This window comes from Phalacrocorax carbo, chromosome 8 (genome assembly GCF_963921805.1).
Source record: "Phalacrocorax carbo chromosome 8, bPhaCar2.1, whole genome shotgun sequence".
Classification (NCBI taxonomy): domain Eukaryota; kingdom Metazoa; phylum Chordata; class Aves; order Suliformes; family Phalacrocoracidae; genus Phalacrocorax; species Phalacrocorax carbo.
This window is the reverse complement of record NC_087520.1, coordinates 5355684-5368487: the sequence shown is the minus strand read 5'-3', so window position 1 is coordinate 5368487 and position 12804 is coordinate 5355684. Positions and strand designations below refer to the sequence as shown.

Here is a 12804-nt window from a genome sequence, read left to right as displayed (position 1 = left end):
TGGGCTGCTATGGGATTTGAATGTGATGGTAATGCATGTAGGTAACATAAAGCTCTTCAGGGCGGGGTGGGGAGGAATCTGTGTGCAGGACCTACCTGCAACAAAGGCAGAAATTGAGGAGCATCCATGGTTGCTTGCATTTTGTCCTCCCTTTACCTGCCTTGAGGTCTTTTGGGGGAAGAAGAGCTCTGCTCGTAGCCCAGCACAAGATAGCTGTTTCCATCTCCTATAGCACGGGCAGGGATCTTGTGCATACAGGTAGTGCTAAATTTTTAACCATCCTTCTTGAACCCCACAGGAATGTGCCTGCCTGGATTCTCCCATCTGGAGAATTGCATCTAGTTTATGCAAGCTATGAATCAAACTTTCTTTGTTGCTAACTCTAATTCCCCTTTCTTGCTTTTTCAGGTTTTGTTGCCAGCTGCTAGTTTGTTGCAACTGATGGATGTTAGGAAAAACTGCTGTGACTTTCTTCAGTCCCAGCTGCATCCCACGAACTGCCTTGGAATCCGAGCTTTTGCCGATGTGCACGCGTGTACTGAACTGCTGCAGCAGGCAAATGCCTACGCAGGTGAGGGAAGGGTTGTCCATTTCTTGAGTTAAACCTGCTTCCAGGTACAGCAACTCACAGGTTGAGAAAGATCACCACATTCTGGTTGGCCTCTTCATGCCTACAGTATTAGAACAGGGAAGGGAATACTTTATTGAGTTGTAGACTAGTTACTTGCTGTGATGCTGCAAATTGTGCAATGTGGTTTGGTCGCAGGAGAAAGCCTAAGGAGGTTAAAAACCCCTTGACCCTCTGGATCCCAGCCTACAAAATAGTTCCTTATTATGTTCCTAGTAAGCTCTTTGCCTGTTCAACAGCACAGTGCTGGTGTCCTCCCATGTATGCTGCCCGGTGACAGCTGTAGGCAATGCTGGGGATTTGTGCATTCTGGGAATAAATGGTACCAGGCAAAATTAAATCTTGTGGGTGGGACTGGGAACACTCAGCTAAAATTGTCATGCAGTTTGAGCCTCTGATCTGTGGAGCAATGGCCACTTACCCAAGGGTGAATAGACTCTTGTTCCCTTGAGAGCGGATGTGTTTGGTTGCGATAAGTAGGTACAGGCAATGGCTTTCAGCATTTCTCTTCTATGTTGTAAGTGTAAAGCTGTTCCAAGGGGCCCTGTGCTCTTACCTCCCCAGCACTTCCCAGTCTCCTACAGCAGAGTTGCCCTTGACCTCTGCTTGGGAGAAGCTGGTAGTTTTTTCTACTCTGTTTGTTTTTCTACTTTTCTGTCTATTTGTATAGCGAAAAATACACCTGCTGTCTCCCAGAGCACCTGCTCTGTCCTGCAACATTTTCCTTGGTACAGTTTTCTCCTTAATTGGACCGTAAGTAGGCTCAGTGGAATAAAAATATGCCCACCAACTCCTCCTCTATTCTCCTGCAAATAAAAGTAAAACCTTTTCAGCTGCTCTGGCTGTATTATCCCCTGGAGGAAAAGGTACCCTGGAAGGAATGGTTAATTGTATAAAGGCTTGCTTGTAATATCTCATTATCCTTGCTTCCAGGCCCTGTTTAATCTTTAACCCAACAAGCAGTGCATTCACTTATATTTATTTGGTTGTTTGGCAATTAGAAAGTCTGCTTTGTTGTTTTATTGGCCTTCATAAGTCCCAGTTAGTACAACAGCCCATGTAACGTTAATGGAACTCCATTAATAAAAATGCCATTAAAATTCTTTTCAGTGTGTTGTTTATGTAACAGTGTTAAACCAAGACAGAAGTCCCTAAGCTCAAGAGTCCATGCGTGCATGAGCTCAGTTGCTTGAAAAATGCTTAGTTCTGGCCAATGGATAACTTGTAGGAGGTGGAGGAGCTTTCCTGATGCAGGCATAATTACAGTATTAAAATCAGTAAATATTTTTACTTGCTTCCAACTAATAACAAGAGATCAAATGTCTTTCTACTGCCAGATGCCAGTCTAGAATGAACAGGAGATTATGTCCAGAAGTCAGAGTGCATCCAGCTTTACTTTGTGGAGAGCATTTCCTGCTTCTCAAGTATTTAAGGCCAGAAGAGTTCATTAGATCTTATATATGATTTCCAACATAACAGAATAGTAAACTTTATCCAGATACTGCTATTTTTAGTCAGAGCCTTTGGCTTAGCTATGGTCTTTTGGTCCCCATTAGACCAAATAGGGTCTGTGGTTGGGGAAGCCCAAGTGCCCTCTGCGGCACTAGATTGATGAGTTGTTCTGGTGCCATCTTCAAGGAGCTCCCCTCTGGAAGTTATGCCAGCTTGCATCCCTGTGGTGCTGCTTTTTGACAGGCAAAGCACTTTGCAGAGGTGAAAACTAGAGGCAGATCTTGCTGTGGGGGGAGCTCTTTGGATGCATGAGTCTGAGCTTCTCAAAAGCTAAAGGGATTAGGGCTTGAAAAAAGCTGCTTCAGATGAAGTGTCTGAGATTCATGTTTCCCTATTTCAGTCAAAGATAAGTGGGACTTAGCAAATGGCAGGTGAGATAAAATTGGCATGACTTGTAACAAATGCTTGCAAAACTCAAATTGTCTGCAACTGGCTAACGATGGTTCTGACCTAAAAATTCTTTTCTAGAAAGTAATTCTTCCCTAGTGTCCTTTTAGCTAAATGTAAAGCTCAACAGATCTGATGATCCCTTTTGGATCTGTATTGCAGTTGGTCACAAGTCTTCCAGTTTGGGATTATAAGTAGTGATGTGAATTGCTGTATTTTGTTTTTCAAGTGGCTCCCAAAGTTAGAGCGTGGAGGGATTTGCAGGCAAAAAGGGAAAAAAAAATTGTACCATTACAGACTAAGTGGGAAGAGGCAAGGCTGCTGGGGAGGGTGTGTGCTGAGGGTTTGGAGCAGGGGAAAGGTTAAATTCATACATTTGGGGAAAGGAATTTAAAAGTGGGATCAGCTTTCCTTCTCTCCTTCCATTTGTATGCATGGGATGAGAATCCCCGCCCTGCCCCTCTCTGTGTGCCCCCTTGCACATGCAGATTCAGCTGGATGCCCTGGAATCCCTCACTATTTGCTTCTGAGGGTATGCACCAAACTGACTGTCCGGCTCATTCATGTCAAAGATGGGCTTTCCTTTGAATACCTACAAGTACCAGAGAGCCTTGCTGGAGTGTCTCATCCAGGTGTTGGGCAGATCTGAATCTGTTTAGCTTGTTGAAGTAGGCAAGAACTGAATCTCAAGGAGGCCAGGTTATTTACTAGTTTAGAAAGGCATTGGCACTTTTCTAAATTGCCACTTGTGATCATATTTGCCACTGGAAGGTACTTTGTGGCTTTGCAGAAAGGTATAAATGACACTAAATGGGAACTTAAAAAGTGTCTCCTGGGGCTTGTGTTACTTGAATTAACATCAGATTTCTTTAACCTGCTCTGAGACTATTTTCTTTTTCTGTCCCGCCATACAGTTGTGGTGCATTGTTTGTCTCCGGTGCTCAGAGCTGTAATAATAGCAGTTCTCTGAATGCTGTAGTCCTTCCATTGACCTAAAGCGTGGATTTCATTATAATTTTCTGTTCCCCCTTTTCATTTGTTGAACAGAGCAGCACTTTCCTGAGGTGATGCTAGGAGAAGAATTTCTTAGCCTTAGTCTGGACCAGGTTTGCAGTTTAATATCAAGTGACAAGCTCACAGTCTCCTCTGAAGAAAAGGTACAGTAAATTGTATAGCAACAGTGAATGTAAGAATGCTGGAATGTTTCTGGATCTTACATCGGGAACTGTTCTCATGTTATGCTCTTTAGGGGCTGTTTTCCAACAGAGCTCATGTGGAAAGGAAAATAAAAAATACTGTGAATCCTCAAAACACATAAAAATGACCTTCACTTGGTTGTTCTTTGTAGGAAGTAATGATTCTCAGATCCATATCTCTTCCAAAAGCCCTGGGGGCCAGAGCCGAATACCTTCCCTCTCTGGAAAACTAGGACATTCCCATCTGCTGTTGGTGTAAAGCTCGTATTACCTGGCATGAAAACTCAAAAAAAGGTGAATTTCATTAGGTCAGGGGGGAGTAATGGCTTCTGTTGCGCATCGGACAGAACAACTAAAGGAGGCCTGCAACTGAAAAGAAGGAAGGAAACATTTTTCTAGCATCATCGGTGTTTTTAATGGAAGAGGGGAAAAAAAGGCAATGGCAGATGTTGTTTTGTGGTTGAAAGGTTCAGCACATCTTGTGTAGTCTGCAGTCCTGGAAGGAGGGGACCAGTGGTTACAGTACGTGGTGAACACCAGGTTCAGCCCCTTTCCCTAGTGTGGGCTTCTTGTGCGACCTGCGGCAGGTTTCTGGGGAAAGGTTCGTGCCTTGAGTCCTTCAGCTCACCTCTGAATTGTTGCTATGGGGAGATGGATGCCTGTGGGAGGCTACAGGAGAGCCTGAGGATTATGTGGCTGGTAACTTCAGGACCCTTGTTGAATGCCTGTGTTTTGGTGGGATGAGCCTGGAGCTGGAGCTTGGTGCTGCTGGTCTGTACTGAGCTGGTCAGGCTGCGTGTGCAGGTGTGTGCACCATCCTGTCAGCCCCTCGGGGCTGCAGACACGCGGGTTCTTGGGCCCATGTGGACCGTGAAGCTTGCCAGAAAACCTTGCACCACGTGAGGTGCAAAGGCAGTGACGCTTCATTCAGGTCCTGAGCCAGCAAACTTGGAGGCTTTGGGAGAGTGTTTTTGCAGGTGTGGGGCTAGCGTGGGTGTCTCGGTGGGGTGTTGTGAGGTGCCACACAGGCAGGGCCAGAAAGGGAAAAAACAAATGGCGTTTACTCGCAGCAGAATTGCTTTGCATGAACCAAGCAGCCTGCAAAGGGAAGTGCAAGTTTAGTAACCAATTTTTCCAGTCCTGTGCAGCATTGTTAAAAAGCTTTTATTGGCCTTGTGCCCAGAGAAATCAAAGTACTCTCTCCCTCATCTGAGCTTTGTACAATCAAAACCAGTATTTCTTTAGGTGATTGTAAAAGTTGAGAATGCAAGGCAGTGGAAGGAAGCAGGAGCTCCACGTTCAAAACAACAAATACGAATAACAGGAGAGAGGTAGGGAATGGGATTGGAATATAAACATGAAATATGTGCTGGAGTCCAAAGAAGTGCTGAAAATTGAGGACAGACTTGCAGGCTGCTGTTTTATGTTAGCTTCATGACAGACAAGCAGTTTTTCCCAACCTTTATTCTTCCTATCTGCAAATGTATGAAATACATGTTATTAAAAACCCAAATATGTGTGTGTGCATGTGTGCGTGTATCTATACGTACATATGCATATATCTTTGCGTATGCATGTGCACACGCAATGGATAGATAACTATTTTTAAGCAACAAGGCAAATACTTCCAACATCTGAGAGCTAAATTGTCACAGCCAGATTTCACGAGAGGCTTTCTTATTCCTGTTCTTGCCGTGTCTCATACATGTACTGCCGCCTGTGAGCCAGAGCGTCGCCATCTCTGGGTCACTGAGAAGTGTTGTAGCTGGGTCCTGCCAGGGCCAGAAGGTAACAAGGCCAGGGAGGGAAGTATTGCCCTGATCATCCTTCAAGGCATGTGTGCCCAAGAGCTTGTGTGTTCTCCCCTTCCTCTGCCACCCTCCAACTAATACCAACTGGCCTAATAAAATATATTCTTTATCTCCACAGTTTCTGGCATACTTATATCCCTAGACCATCAGGATTACAAAAATTGTCTGCTATTACAGAAATCTATTTTAATTGTAAAACGGTGACATTTCCCTGTTATTCAAAGATTATCCTCCTTTCTCTCCCTTTCCCCCTTGCTGTTGCCAGCCTCTGCAGTTGCCCAGGCCCTTTCACCCTAGGGTAAGGGTTTATTTTGGTCCCTGTTAGCTCTTTTTGCTATAGCTGGGCACTTTGAAGACAGTTTTATCAATGCTTTCTGTACTGACCTAATTGGCTCTTTAATTATGGCAGTGTATGCCAGCAAGGAAAAACTGTTAAAAAAATGGAGCTTATTCATGTCTACTAATGATGTGTGAAATGGAGGGGCTTCCAGCCCTCGAGAAAGGGCTCTTGCCAACTCAGAACAGTGACAAAAGAAATTTTTTAAAGGGTTGGGATTTTTAGATTGTGTAAAATCCCCAGAGTCCAGTAATTGACTCATCGTCTCATGCTGCAGGAGAGGCTGATGCACAGTTTGGTACTTACTCCTAGGAGTATCCAACAATTGGAATTTTGACTCAAGAGACTGAGAAGACATCTGGGCTTGCTCTTGGCTTAGGTAGTGTGCAGAAAGGGAACATCCTAGGCTTTTACCCTTCCACTCCCCAGAGTGGGAAATTTGCTTCTCCCAAGCTCGGGACTGCTCCTACAGCCAGGCAGGTGCCAGCCGCTAACTCAGCCCGTGCCCCTGCTCTAAATAAAGCTGTGCGGGTAGCTGCTTCGTTTCATCGCACCCCGGTGGCGTGGCGGTGGGTCTTGCATGGCTGGAAAAACCTGCCTCTTGGGGGAGTGGCAGCAGCTGCTCGGGGTTTGCCGTGGTGGTGTGCAGAGGGAGGGCATGGCAGTAGTGGAAACTGATGTGGCCTTAAAATAGAGGCATTGCTGTCTTGGATTAAGATCTGCCCTGCTATGCCCCCCCTTAAAATTAGAAATCACAGCCAATGGAAGGTGCTAGAATTTGATTTTTTTCAAAAATGTATGTTATTTTTAGAGTAGGCACAGCAGGGTAGCGTCGATGTATGCCTAACTCAGGAGCGGTCTCCAGCACCGAGGAAGCAGTTTATTCTGTGTGCACACTTGCTTTACCTTCCTTTAAGACCTATTCACTGACATCTTGGTCTGTAGCTGGGTATGTCCCAGTGCTGACCTGCTCCGTAGCTCAGCATTTGTGCAGAAGAGGTTAATGAAAAGCACGTTTATTGGCTAAATATTTGCTTTATGCTCCTTCTGCGCTTGTTTGCAATTAAAAATCTCACAGCAACCTAGTTTCTTCTTTAAATGCCTTGTAGCCAAAGTGAAATTGTTTTGTTTGTTTATTTTCATTTTAAAATACTTAAAGGTTCTGCAGTAGTTATTTTCCTCTGCCTTTACTGGGCTTTGATTACACTCCCCATTGCATTGCTTAAATCCTCATTGCAGTGTCCTGAATTCCAAACAGTTCAGCAAGAGCATTTGTTGGCATAGGAAATGAGGCTGGTGCTTCACTGCTTTATATATATTTTTTTAAGGAAATAGTTTAGCCTAAGAAGAGGAAACCCCTTTCTGCTCTGTCTCCCCTTTGTGAGGGGCACCTGCCGGTGCCTCCTGCAAATATATTTGCCAGCCGCAATTGGGGACTGAGAGGTGGCGCCCTCAGTTCTGGTTAATTTTGTCAAATTAGTGACCGTGGACTGAACAAAAAGGTTTCTTGGGGAGTGAAGGGAGGAGGGGAAAGGTGGAAAAAATACCTGTGCCAATTGACCTGACCATTTGGTGACCCCGGAGGGAAGTTGAAACCAAGGGCACGTGCCGAGTGTGCTGGGGCAAAGGGCCAGCGATGCCTTTTGGGGGAAGCATGGGATGGCTGGGGTCCACGGGAGAGGGCTGTGCTCAGCCCCCCGTGAGTAACCGGGTAGCAAGAGCACGTGGGGAATTTTGCCTGTAGATGCGAGTTAAGGGTCAGAATTTAATTCTGACTCTGGGGGAAACTCCACTGCAAGGGTCCAGGTCCTGTTGTGCAGCATCCTAAACTGCACCGGCCTCTCTCCTTGCCTTGCTGGGTGTTTCGGGAAGCCTTTCTCACTCCTGGTGACATTTTTAGGCCTTTCTTCTGGGAGGAGTGAAGCTCACAGTTACATAAGCACATGCATATTCATGCCAGGAGCCCACATGGGATGCTTCTGCCCGCATCTGTTCATCATGCAGGGCTCTGCGTGGCTCCTGCTTCACGGGGTTGTTTGTGCCCAGTTTGTCACGGAGTCAAAGTCTGGATGCTTATCTGAACCGGTTGGATCTGGGAGTAAAACTAGATTGTGGTTCAGACCAGAAGTCCAGCGTGCCCTTGTTCGCCTGCAGAAGTGTCTGGGTATTTTTAATGGTGAAACACGTGTGTGGCGGCAGACAGGGGTTTTCCTGCATGTGTGGTGAACTTGCCTGAAGACTTGGGCTTTGGGGTGGGGGGAAGGAACTAGTGCAGTGGTTAAATATGGTGAACATAGTGACTTACTGTATAGCCAGACCCCTTCAGGAGGGGAGATCTCTGTTATCAGGAGTAATCGTTGTGGCTGATTTCATGAATAATGTCCAGTGCAAATGTCAGCAGGATAATTAAGTTTCCTGGCTGCCTTCCAGTACTAAAGTCCAAGAGGTATATGATTGTCCTGGACACACGCTTCGGTTTGAGAGTGATACAGCACATCTAGATGTGAAGTTGCTTATTAATATGCATGGTCAGCTCACCACTTCGCTACCGTGGTGCCTGTGCTCTGTGCATAGTCACGACTTTTTAATCTCTTTGATAAAGATCTTGCACCTCCTGCCTTGGATACTGTAAAATCACAGTGCTGCTGATTTTGGGTAGGTGACTGTGCAAGCCAGTGCTCTCTTCTCTAAGGTTTAATTGTACTTTATTTGTGTAGGTCTTCGAAGCGGTTATTTCTTGGATAAATTATGAGAAGGAATCTCGCTTAGAGCACATGGCTAAACTGATGGAGCATGTTCGCCTACCCCTTTTGCCCAGAGATTATCTCGTACAGGTTAGTCTGCAAATAAGTAATTAATACTTGCACTTAAGCTACTGGTAGCTCCTTAATCAGTGGCTTGGCTGTTTGTGTCTGAGGTGGGTAATTTGGCATGTTATGAGTCTGTAAACAGAGGAATAAAAGGAAAAACCGGGTGCCCTCTGAAATCAATGTGTGGGTGCTGAAACCTTGTAAATGTGTCCCATGCTCTGCCAGGCAGTGCCGAGAGCAGAGCTCCTGCTCCTCTTGGTGGAAGCATTTAGAAGTTAGCATTTGGAAAAATCTTGGGATTTTTCACTCAGAAAATACCTGGGTGGTGGTGTTACAAGCTTGTGCAGTTTTTCCCCTTACGTATAGGTAAATTCAGCTTGGTGAAAACACGTCATTTGTGATCATTTTGTCTTAAGACGTGTTCTGCACGTAGAGATGGGTCTGTGTGACTGGCAGGCTCTCCGACTTAGTTTGACTTAGAGGTTGCTCTTGATGAGTTAATTCCTGGGATCTGGGCCTTGATTATGAGCTGAGAATCCCCAAAGAAGGGCTTGGCATATGGGCTCTTTGACTATTATGCTTTTATCGTGTGTCTAAAAAATCAATAGAATTGAAATAAAATTGGTATTCATAAGATGAATCCATCATATTTTTTTTCTTTCAACTGTATCTTCTGATCAAGTAAAAGATACTGCCTCTCCTTAAAAATTCTGGATCAAATAAGAGAAATTACTTATTTTGTACCCAGACTCCTGGTGAATTCTCCCCTGCTGAATAAAGTGTCTGGCAGAGGGTGGTAAACTAGAGGGAGCACTGCTACTTGTGAGTGATACTTGAAAAAACTGAGAAGCTCGGATGTTACTGCATGTGTTTCTTTGGGAAGAGCTGGAAGTCTGTGTTTGCCTTCCGCATTTTTTTTTATGTTGGTACTTTGGAAGAGAATTCCAAGTTTCATGTTTTTTCTACAATGCTTGTGAGCTGTGCCACCAAGTACTTCAGTCTAACTGATCTTTCATGTGTGCACGTTCTCAGACAGTTGAAGAAGAAGCTTTAATCAAGAATAACAACACCTGTAAAGACTTCCTTATCGAGGCCATGAAGTATCATTTGCTTCCTCTGGATCAAAGGCAACTGATAAAGAATCCCAGAACTAAGCCAAGGACTCCCGTTAGCCTGCCAAAGGTAAGCCGAGTTGGTCGCTTTGTCACCTCACACCATATTACTGGTGGCATTTTCTCCCTTTGAAAGGAGCTTCTATACTTGCCACATTACTCCTCACTAACTCCATGGTAGTCCTGTGAAGTGTTTTACTCCCTCTTCTGGTATTGCCTATGCCCACCAAGGATATGTAATTAAGTTGGATAAACTTTGATAAACCTTTAGGAGAAGCAACCTCTCTGCTCACAGGGGCAAGGGTCTGCTCCTGAAACGTTTTGTCAGCCACAAGTGGCTTCGTGAACGGCTATTGCTCCTGGAGCTGTGGCTTGAGAATTGCTGACCCGTGGAGCGGCAGCGGCTGCAGGCAGCTGCCTGTAGGGCTCGCAGGGTTGGCTGAGGTTTCTGCTGACTTGTAGCACAGTCATGGAGCCCTGCTGAGGAGGGTCACAGTAGGTGTCTTTCCTTTTCCTGTATCCGTAATCAGAAGCCAGGAAAGCAGGAAACAACAGCACCGGGACCCGTGGGCAGGAAGCCTGAAGCAAATTTCAATAAACTCAAAGCAGCTACTGAATAAATAGTCCTTGTTACTCGCATTTATCCTGCAGGCATGTGATGCTCTGGCCACCACTTCATTAGTGAGGAAACAAATGACAACAAACTGTTTTCCCTGTGCCCAGGGATAAATGCAGTTTGGCGTGATGTCTCTCGACAGACTGTTGCTGAAGTTATTAATAGGCATTTTGGAGATTGTAGGACATCAAAACCACGGTGTATTATTTGTCTAAGCACAAATCATAGGGAGCTTTGCGGGATGGTGTATTGAGATCTGTGCTATGAGGCACTGTTCAGATGTTTAGATATTGGTCTGTCCTTTGAGAAATTGCGGTTCTGCAGAGTGTGTCGGTGTGTTGTCCATTCTGCCTGCTGGCACTGAGATGAAGTTGGTATAACATAGCTTTGGGAGTATCATGAAGGGCTGAGGTGACCCTTGTTGAAGGAGTGAAGTAGTTAAGGATAAAATGAACAGTGAACCAGCCAGATCAGAGTTTCTCAGCGTCTTCTGTAGCATGACCTATGAGTACAAACCCAAATCTTCTGCAGGTCTCTCCTCCTTTCTTTTGAACTGTAAAGAAAGGGGAGGAGGTGATGATCTTCCAGCAATCCTTTTACTGAGAAACTTTCATCTGGTCTGTTGGTCCCGCTGATGGGGGCTTACTAACTGCTGTGAAATCTCTTAATTCTGTAATCGTGTGAAGCTCTGCAGCTTTCCATGGAAGACTGTTACACAACTAGCAGTCAGGCTACTAATTTAGACTGTTTGCTTTCTAATGTCACATTCTCATCTTTGTAGATCAAACAGTCCACTATTTTCATACTCTCCAAATTCTTTAAATTGCTGTCTAGCTCTGTACCTTTATAGCAACTGTGATTGGAGTTGAGCTCGTTACCCAAGTGACCTCAGGTGACGATCTTATCCCCACAGCTACTCACAGCTGCCTTGCAGAGGCTGAAACCAGTTTTTCATCTATTCTTTCACTATAACTGAAGCCCCGTTATCTTGCTTCTAGCTCCTTGGCCTTGTAAAAATCAGATTGTCTTGGGTAGTGTTTGCTCCTGCCGATTTGCTGTGATAAGGGGAGTGAATCCTCCCTCTTGACATCTGTGGAGGGTCGAAGGAAATGTGTTCAGAACAAAGCGCAGGTCCAGCTGTTTGTAGGTGCAGGTGTTTTGGCTGCTGCCTGTGCATGCGTTGGTTTGCAGTGCTCAGCTGGGGTCAGCAGCGATGGGCAGCTCTCGAGTGCTGCGCTGCAGGCTCCTGGGACCGCTGCCCCTGGGCAAGTCAGCGAGTCCATGGGGGAGTTTGTCTTCTGGTGGCAGACAGGGCAGATGTGGGAAGGATCACACCACCTGCTGTCCAGGCCTTCTCGCTTTTCCACCAGTGTCCACTGCTTGCCATTGCTGGGAACGGAGTCTGGGGCTGGACGGGCCTTTAGCCTGCTCTGGCAGAGTGGTTCTTGCGCTCCTGAGATTGCCCTTGATCGCCTTCACAAAGATCTATCTGTAAGGAATTTAGGGTTTAATTACTGGATTTGCATCAATACTAGTTGCAGCCAAAAACTTTAATGAAGCTTCCTTCAGCAGCCCAACACCCCGGGTCTTAATAGTCCTGGTGATTTCCCCGAGTGTTTTCCTCCCCGCAGGTGGCAACACAGCTGTCAGGTTTTATTTGCTGAGTGGCATTGGTTATTTTTAGCACCACCATGGAGATAATGACTAAACAGTGGGCTGGCTCTGGAAATTACACTGGGGTTGTCTTCATTTAAAAATACTTCTGCAGTGAGTCTTGCATGTGCCATGGTGCCAAGCGGTTTTGTGTTTCATGGGGAGCTGGGCAGGTTGCCCACCTTGGAAACAGTAAGGAATGGTTAATGATGCTGCCATATTTAGCATGCATTAAATTGGCGATCACTTCCCCCCCTCACTGCAGAGGCTTTTGGTGGGCCTGCAGCATGCTTTTGGCAGCTGCTCTTGACCTGGTTGTGCCGATGGTTTCTTTGCAGAGAGCAGCTTCCCAGGCTGGTGTCTCAGGTTTTATAGCTCTCATCTTCCCTCTCCAGGTGATGATCGTGGTAGGTGGGCAAGCGCCCAAAGCCATTCGCAGTGTGGAGTGCTATGATTTTGAGGAGGAGCGGTGGGATCAGGTTGCTGAGCTTCCCTCAAGGAGATGCAGAGCAGGTAATGGGAACTTTTCCTGCAACCTTCTTTTTTTTTTCCTCAGTGCAGCTCTTCAGGGCTGGCTGGATGTCCTCAGTTGTCCCTTCAGCCTTCCTCTATGCTCCCAGCCTCAAGCAGCTCTTTCTTTTTGCCATTGTCATGGGATAGAGTTAATTCTCTTCACTGTAGCTGCCATAGTGCTGTGCTTTGGACTTAGTATGAAAACAATGTTGATAACACACCGATGTTT

General features: G+C 45.7%; 1 protein-coding gene across 4 annotated transcripts in view; it reads left to right on the top strand.

Annotated features, from left to right (window-relative positions):
- KLHL3 (kelch like family member 3) overlaps positions 1-12804 on the top strand; it is a 64696-nt gene that overhangs the window by 39434 nt on the left and 12458 nt on the right. For all 4 annotated transcript variants that reach the window (XM_064458365.1, XM_064458368.1, XM_064458366.1 and 1 more), the window contains 5 exons: positions 409-571; positions 3575-3684; positions 8589-8705; positions 9714-9863; positions 12458-12575. In XM_064458365.1, the coding sequence (XP_064314435.1) occupies positions 409-571; positions 3575-3684; positions 8589-8705; positions 9714-9863; positions 12458-12575 (658 nt within the window). The remainder of the gene's footprint in view (positions 1-408; positions 572-3574; positions 3685-8588; positions 8706-9713; positions 9864-12457; positions 12576-12804) is intronic.